General features: G+C 46.3%; 1 protein-coding gene across 2 annotated transcripts in view; it reads right to left on the bottom strand.

Annotated features, from left to right (window-relative positions):
• Nucleotides 1-462: 462 nt before the first annotated feature.
• Nucleotides 463-12,256, bottom strand: part of LUZP1 (leucine zipper protein 1) — a 95,492-nt gene continuing 83,698 nt past the window's right edge. The window contains exons 2-3 of one of the 2 annotated variants that reach the window (XM_017534503.2): nucleotides 6,730-9,914; nucleotides 463-4,578 (exon numbers count right to left, since the gene is read on the bottom strand). In XM_017534503.2, coding sequence (XP_017389992.1) covers nucleotides 4,420-4,578; nucleotides 6,730-9,795 — 3,225 coding nt within the window. In that variant the 5' untranslated portion in view covers nucleotides 9,796-9,914 and the 3' untranslated portion in view covers nucleotides 463-4,419. The remainder of the gene's footprint in view (nucleotides 4,579-6,729; nucleotides 9,915-12,256) is intronic. The other variant, XM_017534504.2, reaches the window with a different exon arrangement.

Below are 12,256 nucleotides of genomic sequence, written 5' to 3' on the forward strand. Positions count from 1 at the left end.
AGTGTTACTACAAATGCATGTAATCTCCCTTAAACGCAGTTTTATTCTCAGTATGAGTTAAGGGATAATATATATATTGGTGGTCTGATTGGAAGATGAAAATGGAGGCTTTTTTCCCTTGTCTTAGAATTAGTGACAGTAATGGAAAGAACCCACACGCCAGGATCAGGGCAAGTGGAAGAACTGATGAAAAGGAGACACCTGCATTTGAATCTTCAGCTCTTCCATCAACGTTGTACCTCATGGGAATGAGCTAGGGTATCTAATCCAGGGTAGGTCTTTTATAACTCTAGCTGAGTTGTGTGGGTCCTATGCATGTCCTTTTCCAAGCCTCAGTTACTGTTTCCAGTCCTTACGGTATGAGTAATTGGTTAGGTAAAATTTTAAGTATCATACAACGAAATATACTAGAGCTGCGCCAATGCAGGGATGACATTAACAAATCTGGCATCACGGACTCAGAGTATATGGAAACGAGGGAGCTTTATTGGTTACATATTGTACTGCAGAGCCAACAGAGAGCATTAGAGCCAGAGGATACATGCAGACAGGCAGCTCCAACTAGACACATGCACCCAAGGAGCCCTGAGCCACTGCTCACGGCTTTGCCCTGGTTTCCAGCGACAGGTTCTGGCCTCCTTGGTCCCTTGCTTGGAGCAGGAATGTAGAAGCTGCTGCACCGAGACTCCAAGGGGCAGGGGTGAGACCAGGGCACCTGCCTGAGCGAGTAGGTGTGGACCAACAGACCGCACCCCCCCCCAACAAAGGGGCCTATAATGCAATAACAGTTTGAGGGCTACCTTCTTAGCCCTCCCAATCTTTAAAATACAAAAAAATAGACTTTATTCTCTTAAAAATACATTCCATTCAGTATATGTTCTGAGCTGTGAAGCAGCAGGAAAATAGGGCCCCTTTCCTATGATCTTAGGTGTGAGGCTTTGAGGAGAACCCTGTTCCCCACTCGGGGTATTCAAAAAATCCCTAAAAGCAGCTCTTTCCAAAGCAATCTTGTCAGAGAAACAACAAAACCTCATAAGGTAGCCAGGGACCCAGTGTCTGGGTCCCTATTCCTTTATTGGGAAGTGGTAGCACTTGGCACTGACCCATCAAATATAAAGAACTAAAACTGCCCCAGGACAACAAGTCCAAGAACAGTATAGCACCCCTCGCATCCCTAACACTCCAATGAGAGGGGGTGATTTATGTGCAAGCTTGCCTGCAGCTGAGGGTGGGGTGGCATCCTTGACCCCACTGCAGATCCCTTTAACCCACACTGTGACTCTTTTTCATTGCCACCCAAAAGCAAAAAACAGCCACAGCTGCTTTATCCACCTGCAGCTTTCTCTGGTTTAGTATCAGAGTGGCAAAAAAAAAAAAAAAGAAAAGAAGAAAGGCAGGTAGGAGAGATCACCTGCTAGCATTAAGCCAGCTCCACTTCTTCCAACCAAGCAGCTCTCCTGCCAGGTCCCCCGACTCACTAGGAACCCTCCAACCACCACATACATGCCAGTGAAATTTAAGAGCCAGCTGCAGAAGAAACTTGTCATAAAAGTGGGTTTGTTGACTGGGGCAGTGGGAATATTTGGCTTGATTAAACAACTATTCAACTACCAGGTCTCCCCTCTACTTGGAGGCTTCCTCCAGGACCCCTGATGATGAGGTCTGGGTCCAAACAGTCACACCTCAGTTGCTTTTCAGAAACATGCCTTCCAACTTTGGGATTTGAGAGCCAGCCTTGCCAGCCATTGGAAGCCCAGAGAAACTGAGCCTCCAGCTGTTATTTGCTATTACAATGTTATTTTCTGCAATGCTGAGGACATTTAAAAATAAAATCTATCTAGAAAGTATGCAGATTAAAGAAACAAAATATCCTGAAGTAACTATTACAATCAAATCCTATTGCACTCAGATTTCAAGATGGCAGCCCCAGCAAAAGGGCATCACAGCTGTCCCTCTTCCACAGAGCATTCTGAGTAGCAGCAGATGTTGGTGCTGCTGAAATGTGGAAAGATCCAGACTTTGGCACCAGGAGCTACAGCACCAGAATCCAGGGCTCCAACACCCAAAGACAAGAATTATTGGCGGGATCTTTTTAGGCATGGTTTAGCGCCCTTCTGTTTCCATCAGCAGAGAAGAGCCACAGACTTACTAGTTTCCTATAGCTTCAGTTGACCACCACAGAGTGATTTCCTTTGAACTCTCAAAGTTGCCAACCAGTGAAGGAGAATGGCAGGGAGGCTGCAATGAGAGATTGCAGCCTTGAGTGAGCTAGTTTCTGGCCAGTGAGCCAGGAGAAGCAGCAGGAAGAGATCTTGGAAACAGCATCTTGAGCATCAGAGGCTGGGACATGGAGAGGAAAGGCAGGCCACATGACAATGCCTTTAGATTGCCGAAACTCTAGAAAACAGAAGTATGAGCAATAGATTCCTGTCCCTGAAAGTAAGGTAGGTGCTCCCCAAGCCTCCTCACTGCCAAATCTGATGCAGACATGGGCAGAATGAACACCTTTTCCCATGCTGAGTGGAAGCAGAGAAGATAAATTCCTCTGGAGGAAGTCTTGAGTCTTCCTCTTGCCAGGAAATTCATAGGAGATGCACAGGAACAGGAGATACACAGACTTGGGTACTTTCCATAACATGCAGACTCCTAGAAAGCCAGGAGACACCACGGGGCACTGGGCAAGGCTGATGCCACAAAGAGCCTCAGAGACCATCTGATCTAATCCCTTTACTCTGTAGACTGGGAAACAGACCCAGGGAGCTCCTCTGAGCTCATCCCCATGAGATTAAAACATGGGGAAACTAGAAAACAAGGCCCAGAAAAACAATGAAGGGCAGGAGGGAAGAACCCATGTGGATGATACCTTCCAAAAGCAGAAACCATTCCATACTATTATGGATAGTGAAAACAGGAGAACCTTAGAATACCAGATTTGGTGCCCTTAGAGATCATCCATTTCAAATAACTCATTTTACAGATAGGGAAACTGAGGCTCCAAGAAAACAATTACTCACCCAAGGTCACACAGCAAGGAAGTAAAGCCATGGGGAAAAAAATCCAGCTTACCAGACTACTAGTTTAATGTTCTCTCATTCTGAGGGCAATAGTGTCTGCTTCATAAAGATAGCCTTTGAAAGGGGATCCCTTCTTTGTATTGAGAGAATGCTACAGAAAAAGCAGTGCCAAGAATATACTTTTCAACTTCCCCATTTGAATGGTATAAGGAACCTAGCCAATTTATTTATGTGGCTTTCTGAAAGGTTTGCTGCATTTTTAACTATATAAACCTGAGACCCTCAATGGGTATGCATGTATCAACTCTCCTCCAACGAAGTCATGATAGTCGACTTGCAGAAATCCCGGGCCCACTTGCGTAGGAATGCATCAGCGGGGTAAAGTGCGATGCCTCCTCCATGGGGGATGGAGGAGGAGGAACAGGAGGGAGTAGTCTTACAGTCCATCCCTCTCATGGAGCTATTGCTTGTGCAGTGACTAAAGGGGAGTCACTGTGGGTCTGCTTTCCCCCTTACTGGGCACTTCCTAGAAGGCAGAGTGTGCTGGGTCAGGCCTAGCTTAGTCTAGGGATTTTCCCAAGGTGGAAACGATGAAGTCAGCCTGAAGTCTCCACTGGAAAGAGAACAGGTGATGCCAGCAGCAATACTGGTGCTCAGGAAAGGAGATGCATGAGGCTTGCACCTCCAGGTGCCTTTGAAAGGTGAGCAGAGAGAGCCGGGGTTGGGGAGGGATGCTATCATTCCAGTGGGTATCCGCATGGGTATCTGCATGCTCTGCCCCCAGGAAACTGGTCGGCCAGGGGGCCAGGCCAAACTTCACCCTAAAGGGTAGTCTCATAATCCTTTAGAGGCAGCACAGACCTCTTCTTTAAAAGTCTGAGGAAAAGAACTCCAAGGAGAAGGAAAAGGAAGCCCCCTAGGTGGTGCTGATGGCTGGTAAATCTTACTGAGTACTTGGGCCCATAGGGCAAATGAGGAGTAAGGTGGATATAGTGAGGAGACTGAGAAATCAGAACATTAACCACACAGACAGGGGCTGCCCTATGATCCAGAAACAAGCCACCAAGGAGCAGAGAAAAGCTTTTGATGGTTGCTGTGTGGTGGGGACTTTATCATCCCGTTTGGGGGCCAGAATGGTCCAACTACTTGGGGGGCAGGGACAAGGAAAGAGAGAGGACTCGTGCATTGGGGAAGGCAGGGCCTAGGTGACTGTCCAGCTTGTAATCTCTGATTCCCTCTGGCCAACTGGCAAAGATTACCTGAGCCACAGCCTGGCTCTACCACAGTTTCCCAGCCCAAGGCCTTGTGTCTTGCTTGGTTAACTGGCCTTAGATCCTCCATGGGGCAGGACAGTGGAAGAGCTGAGAAGCAGGAGCAGAGGGCAGACAACAGACAACCAATTGGCTCAGTTCTCCTCAGCACAGGGCCTGGTTGGCCGTAATCGTTCCTCAGCCCGTACACGACCAGGCTCTGGCGGCCCCTGCTTCACAGGCAGTTCAGACGGGTCCAAGGAGTTGTGCAGTTGCTTGCAGACACTGAGTGTACAATCTTCCCCCTCTTCCTCCTGTGCCAATAAGTAACAAAAGTTTTTGAGCTGTGGAGGTCAGTAAAGTGAGGAACAAGATACCCTCACCTGCTACCCCAACGGGTCCTTTCCAACCTAGCCAAAGCAGATATAGCCCAGACAGGCCAAATGGTAACTGCAAAGATATGCTTTTGCCTGAGTATGGGCCAATATGTAAGTTCCTTGGAAATCAGGTAGAACAGGAACTCCAAGCTGCTGGGAACAATCAGGGCAGACTAGGAGGAGGCTCACAACTGAACAGGAGCCTTATAGAGGACAGAGCCTGGAATAGAGGCATGGAACTGGTACCCCTAAGGAGGGGCCATCGGTCTCTGAGTTCTGCACAGGCATGTAGGCTGCATGATTCTGGGGATGAGATCCATATCCTCGGTGGGGAGCAGGAGAGTATGCCGAAGAGAAGTCCAGACAGCTCTCTTCCTCCTTCCCACATACAAGCTACCAAAAAGCTCACATGCCTGTCTCTCATCCTTTATCTCTCCTCTTAAATGTCCAAAGCTTCAAGGGCCCAAACAGCTGTCTTTCTCTCTACTGCTAGAATTTTATCTTTTTTTTTCTTTTGAGACGGAGTCTCGCACTGCCACCCGGGCTGTAGTGCAGTGGCACGATGTCAGGTCAGTGAAACCTCCACCTCTTGCATTCAAGAGATTCTCTTGCTTCAGCCTCTGGAGTAGCTAGGATTACAGGCATGCGCCACCATGCCAGGCTAATTTTTTTTTTGAGATGGAGTCTTGCTCTATCGCTCACACTGGAGTGCAATGGCACAATCTCTGCCTCCCGGGTTCAAGCGATTTTCCTGCCCTGCCTCAGCTTCCCAAGTAGCTGGAATTACAGGTATGCACCACCTCACCCGACTAATTTTGTATTTTTAGTAGAGATGGGGTTTCACTATAGTGCCCAGGCTGGTCTCGAACTTCTGACCTCTATACGCCTTGGCCTCCCAAAGTGTTGGGATTACAGGCGTGAGCCACTGTGCCCGGCCAGAATTCTACCTTTTTAATGTTCTACTTGGTTCCTCCAAGTAAATGCAGATCAAACAATAACACAAGTATGAGTAAGAAAGGTTAGCAGGGTAGAAAGAGCATCGGATTTAGAGACAGGAATCTTGGATTCATGTCTTAGCTCTTCCAGTAACTCAACTGGGTGACCTTGGGTAAGATACTTTGTGTCTGTGGCCCTTAGCTTCTATATCTGAAATATGAGAAGGCAGATATTCAAGGGGCTGAATGAGATAGTGAGTAGTGAAGTACTTTTGTCCAGTGTTAAGTGCCCTGTAAAGACTCACAGGGCTTTTCAAGCCAACAGAGTCATCTGCTTTTTTAAAGAAGGGAGCACTGTGTCTAGGCCTTAAGACATTTTTCATCATAACAGGTTTCACATTGAAAAGGCACTCCCAAGGGCTTCTCCAGATGCTGTTCTGACACTCTGACCCTCACTCACATAAGGCAGGTGGTTCTGGATTTATCAAAGCTGTAATGAGCCATACTGAACCAGCCCTGCACTCAGACCGTTGATATGAGACAGACAGCTGTCTGGGGGGCAAAAGAAAGTGTCACTTGGAATTGGATATAAGCTTACAAAATAGGGCCAGTGTAAGCCCCAGCTCCCCTCATCACTGAGAGGCCAGCAGCCTGTGAAGATCTGCTAACTGAGGCGGCCGAAAACTTGCTGACCTGGCTCCCCTCACTGTTCCCTACAGAAAGGGTACAGGCCTTCTACTGTCGCCCAGAGCTCCCCACCAGCCACAGCTGCTCCTTGTGCTTTCATGCTGCTGAGGCCCTCTGGGGAGCTCCTTTAGCTGTTCTGGCAAACCAAGGGAAGAGAAGACATATTTCCTTGTTGTGTCACCTTCATATATATTATATATATGAGAGCAAAATGAAGAAGACAAATTGTAAAAAGGGATTTTGGAAAGCCATGCTGCCAAAAACCGTCTTTAGGAGAAAGCTCAAACCCATCTGATTTTTCAACAGTTCTCTAAGGAAACCAGTTCTAATCAGTGTTTTCCAGTCCCAAAGTTCTTAAGTTCCTGAGTCACAGGCCAGAGCAGAGGACAAAAAGAAAAAGGCAAAGAAGGAAAGGGAGAGAGAAAGGAAAAGAGAGAGGGGAGAGAGGTAAAGAAATGGAACTCACCATGCCTGCTGAGTGGTTCCAGGCTACAACAGTGACAGTGTCTCCTACCCGATTCCGACGGGTAAGCACTTCAGACACAGAGAGGCTACTTTGGGTCCTTCTGGAGGAGGGCTCGGTGGCATCCCCTGAACTTAGTCCTACCCTTCGAGTGCCCTGCTCAAAAAGGTAGGCCCTGGGCTGTTCAAGTTCTGAGAAGTCTGTGGAAGACCGCTGGGTGTAGGCATTGGTAGATTCCATGTTTTTACCTATTCGAGTTAGGGGGTCTTCTAAAGATTTCAAGTCTCGCCTACTCTTCCAGGCATTCCGCACAGTAACATGTCTGGCATCTGAGAAGCCCACTTCTGAAGGGGCACTATGGCTTTTCCACCTGATTGTCTCCACTGGAGGTGCATGGCTATTCCTCTCCACAGGGTCCGACGGCTTGATGATAATGCTGCTCCGAGAGACCACTGTTTCTGGCCTGTTCTTCAGGGGCCCATTTGCCGTTCTCTCAGCTTCTGCAAGCTGCAGGGTGATGTCATGTTTGTGGATGGAGAGCTCAAAAGGAGAGCTGATGTGATTGGTAACTGATGTGAGCTCCGGCGGCACCACCTGGATATTGCTGGTAGATGTGTGCCTCTCCCTTGGGGCCTCACCGGGAGCAGCTCTGGGGCTGCCACTGTCAGAGGGATAGATAGTAATGCTGCTTGTCACTTTGTTTGGCCCTGGTTTGGAGATGAGTTTCTGTTTCTCCAACGTAGTCTCTGTTCCAGATCCTCCCATGATTTTTTTCACATCCTTATCAATGATAACAGGCTTGATGACAGCTCTAGACCGCAAGGCCTCTCTGGGGCTAAAGGGCCTCTGGCTTTTTACCCCAGCACCATTGGTATCTGGGAGCTCCATGGCATTGGAGGAGGCTCTGAGAGATTTCACAGATTCATTCTCTATTCCAGCATCCTTATCATTCTCAAATAGGGATGTTTTAGGTACCCCTCGGGATTTGGCCTTTTCTCTAGAGTTAGGCTGTAGTCTGGACTCTGGCTCTGGAGTGATGGTGGTATTTACCAACTTGGCAGTAACAAGAGATGCTATGTCCAAGTCATCATCTGAGTCCTGCTTCTCTCTGCCACTGGATTTGATAACTCGACACCTCAAGGCTTCATGTTGACTGCTATCTTCCATCACAACAGCTACAGGTTGATCAACTCCTTCTTTATGTGAGGTTGAAAATCCCTGAAGGATGTTCTCTTGGCTTCTAGAGCTATAAGGATACTTTGATAAAACAGGAGCCTTGGAATTTGGGGAACTGGTATCGGCCTCAAGGCCATTGGCAGCCTTTCTGCCTTTAGAGAGCCCTTCTGAGGAGGATCTTCGAGATGAGGCCAGAGCTCCAATGGTCTTATTAGAACATCCAGAGTTTGCAGCCTGAGTTACTTGACTTCCATTGCCAGGCACGTGTCCCCTCTTGCCAAACACAGTCTCAGAGGAGGTGTCAGAAGCCTTGTCAGCTCTACCCAGTGCATCACTGGGAACTGATCCATGGGTGGTGTCATTAAATGTTCGTGTTGTCTTCTCTACTTTTCCCTTCAGTCCACTCTCGGTGCCCGGCTTGGGAGTCCCCTTCCACACTTTACTGTGCTCCTGAGCAGCTGGGGGGTAGCGACTAAGCACCGAGGGCTGCTCCCTAGACTTCTTCCCTTCGCTCTGGGAGGATCCGGGTGCAAATCGGTCTTCAGTTCTCTTTGTCTCCTGAGTCCCACTGTCTGTACTTGCCCCCAGGTGAGCAGCTTTTGCTGCCCTCCTGTTGGTGAAACTGGGAGAAGAAACCTGCCTGTTGCTCAGAGGAGAGTTCTCATTGTTAGCAAACTCCCTGTTCCGGAGTCGTTCCCGCTTATGCTGAGGAGACAGTTCCCGTGCTGTGTGCTTGGACACAGGAGCTTCACTTCCATGGCCTCTAAACTTAGTCCTCTCATGTCTGCCTTTGCTGGACAGGAAAGCATCTTCGCCTTCTACCTCCCCATTTTCTAACTCTTTTTGTTTCTTGATTTGTAGCTTTATCTCCTCCAGTTGGCTGGCTAATAACTTGTTTTTATTTTGTTCACTTAGGTAATTATCCTGAAGGTCATTATTTTTGGCCTTCATTTTCTTAAGCTCTTCTTCCAATGATTCAAAGTGTTTGATTTGCGTCTTCAGTTTCTCAATCTCTTGGTTAAGGTCTTTGACTTTGTTGTCTTCCTGGTTTCGGTTCTTTTCATTTTCTGATTTGTTTCTTGTTTCATACTCCACCTGCTTTAGATAGTCCAGAGCCCCCTTCCTTCTTGACTCTTTGGACGGCAACGTGGAAGAGATGCCATCCTCAATCCGTAGGTCATTTCTTTCCAGATTAGAAGCATTCCTTGTATATTCTCGGTTCATTTTTTTGTTCTGCTCTAGTTTTTGAGTGAGTTCTTTTATCAATTTCTCATTTTCTCTATCCTTCTCATTCAAGTATTTTCTCTCACTTACAAAGCTCAGAGTTAACGATTTCAGCTTTTCTAACTCCGATGCTAAACTCTGCTCAGTTTTATCCAGGCGGTCCTCAGAAGATTCTAGTTCCTTCACTTTGACTCTGAGCATTTCCAGCTCAGAGGAGATTTTCTTGGTCAAATTTCTCTCCTCATTCAGGCTCAGACACAGCTGGGTACAGTCATTCTTACTCCTGCTGAAGGCCTCTTCTAGCTTCTCTAATTCAGCCATTCGTTTCTGAAGCCGCTCAATCTCAGATTTCAGCTCCCGGGTGAGGTTTTCCTCCTCTTCAAGTTTCTCCTTCATCAGACGACACAGATCCTCTGCTCTCTTAATTTCCTCATCTTTGCCTTCAATTCTTAGCACCCGCTGGCGCAGCACTTCAATCTCCGCCAACATGCTTGAGTTGCTACCTTCCGCCTGAATCACCTTGTCCTGGAGATCCAGGAGTTCATCCTCTGCTTTCTGGAGGTTTTTTGTGGCTTCCTCCAACTCATCAAGGCGGCGGCTTAGACTCTGTAGCTTAAACCGCAAGTGGCGGCTGGAGGCCGTCTCCTTGTAGCTTGTAAATTCGGCCATGTCTACTGCCAGCCAGTGTGCGCTCCTAGAGGCATCCAATTCCACTCAAGGGGATGAGAAATGGTTACCTTTCTCTTGGCAACCACAATCTTCTTTGGCAGCTGGAGAGCATCATCACTCTACAGAGGAAAGTGGAGAGAACATCAATCAGCAAATGTCAAACCTGCACTTTCCTCCCAGTTATAGAAAAGAGCTCCTATCTGTTTCTGGTGCCTAGAACACAGCAGAGGCTCAAACCTGCTGAATGAATGACTTGAATAAACCTGCAAGAAAAGACTGATTCTATAGAGCCGATAATGAGTTGATACCTAGTTTTGCCCTAATAAAGAATATCACCAGTGGCAACATGGCAAAAAGACATATAAGAAAGCCTTGGCTGGGCGTGGTGGCTCACGCCTGCAATCCCAGCACTTTGGGAGGCCGACGTAGATCATGAGGTCAGGAGCTCGAGACCAGCCTGTTCAGCATGGTGAAACCCCATCTCTACTAAACATACAAAAATTAGCTGGGCATGGTGGTGCACGCCTGTAATCCCAGCTATTCAGGAGACTGGGGCAGGAGAATCACCTGAACCCACGAGGCAGTAGCTGCTGTGAGCCGAGATTGTGCCACTGCATTCCAGCCTGGGCAACAGAGCGAGACTCCGTCCTAAAAATAAATAAATAGATAGATAGATAGATAGATAGATAGATAGATAGATAGATAGATAGAAGGCCTCAAGTCTCATGGTAGGGTATAATAACATCATTACCATCTGCCACCTGCATAATCTCAGGAGAGTCATTAACAATGTAAACTGAGCCTCAGTTTTACTTAGTAGGAAAATGGGCATAATGATGTCTACCATATTTCTCCTCAGTGTTGTTCTGAGACAGTATGTGGAAAGATCCTGGTAACAAAGCAATAAACCATCCTAAGATTATTATTTAAAAAAATATATTCTCTCTCATGAGCTACTGTGACTTAAAAGTGATACAAATTAACCCACGTGCCTTGCTATAAATGGTGAGCTTCACAATATACTAAAGCAATCTCCCCACACCTGTTTTCAATATCTCTTCTCCCAAAAATATATTCATAAGTGGAAATCAGGTATGAGTTGGCCCAACCCAGCCAACAGCCAGCTTCTACAAAATGTATCCTCTGGCACTGTAAAAGAAATGCCCCAGATATTCAGGCTGATATGGAGACGGGTTTGTTTCAAGCCATTTCACTGGGACTATAGACCAAACATATAACAGTACCCCAAGGAAAGAGAGAAAGGGGAAGGTTTAGCTTTGTATGTAAATTTCTCATTTTTAAAAATAGGAGAATGTATTAATAAATGTATTTTAAATAACTTTCATGAACAATAAGTCCTACAAAATTAAAAAGCAGACAAGAGACTTCCATTTTTACCAGTATGGCAAACCAGATAACCTGGAAAACCTCTAATACTATAAACATCTAAAAATACTGAATAAAATGTAACCATCACTTAAAATGTATAGTTGATCACACAGAAAGTAAGTGACATTCCAGCTAAAACTACAGGAAAAAGACAACTAAATGAAAAAGAATATTAAATTTAAACTACAACTGAGCTATCCATATTAGTGTTTTTCCAGTCTCCAGAACCAAGGAGTTTTGGTTCTAACACTCACGCAAGTATGAGAGACAAGATTTTGGACCCAACAGAGATGGTAAGCTGAAAATGAGACTCCAGTCCCCAGTCTAAAGCAAGGACTACTGGAGAACTACAGCTTCAGGATAACTAATGAAAATAGTCACCTCCCTGATACAGGGAGATAACAGGACCTGGGATCCATTAGGAGTTAAAGGAGGATTATCCCTAGAGAATTTATAATCTTAGACCTGCTCTCACTTGAATTCAGAATTCAAATTTATACCACCTGAGTGGTCTAGAACCAATCTGTTTTCATTGAGAAACTAACATAAAATGGCCATCAGTCTACTCAGGAAACTGAAGAATTGCTTGAAATGGGGGGGTGGGGAGAGATGACAGAGTTGCAGTGAGCTGAGATCACACCACTGCACTCAAGCCTGGTTGAAAGAGCAAGACTCTGTCTCCAAAAAACAAACAAACAAAAAAAAAAAAACCCATAAATCTATTTCCTCACAGTTCCGGAGTCCAGGAAATACAAGATCAATGCACCAGCAGGTTTAGTGTCTGCTGAGGGCCCAGTCTCTGCTTCCAATACCTAGAATGCTGTTTCCTCACAGGGAAGAAGGAACAGAACAAAAAAGGTTGAACTCGTGCCCTCCGGCCCTTTTTTAAAGGTGCTGATCCCTAATATTACCTCCTTAAAGGTCCTACCTCTTAATGCTATTGCACTAGGGGTTAAGTTTCAACAGGAACTTTGGAGGAAACAAAAACATTCCAACCACAAAAACGATTTGTAACAACCGAACCACTTCTCAGCAGAAACTTTTTTTTTTTTTTTTTTTTAGACAGAGTTTC

Source organism: Cebus imitator, unplaced genomic scaffold (genome assembly GCF_001604975.1).
Source record: "Cebus imitator isolate Cc_AM_T3 unplaced genomic scaffold, Cebus_imitator-1.0 Scaffold87, whole genome shotgun sequence".
Taxonomy (NCBI): domain Eukaryota; kingdom Metazoa; phylum Chordata; class Mammalia; order Primates; family Cebidae; genus Cebus; species Cebus imitator.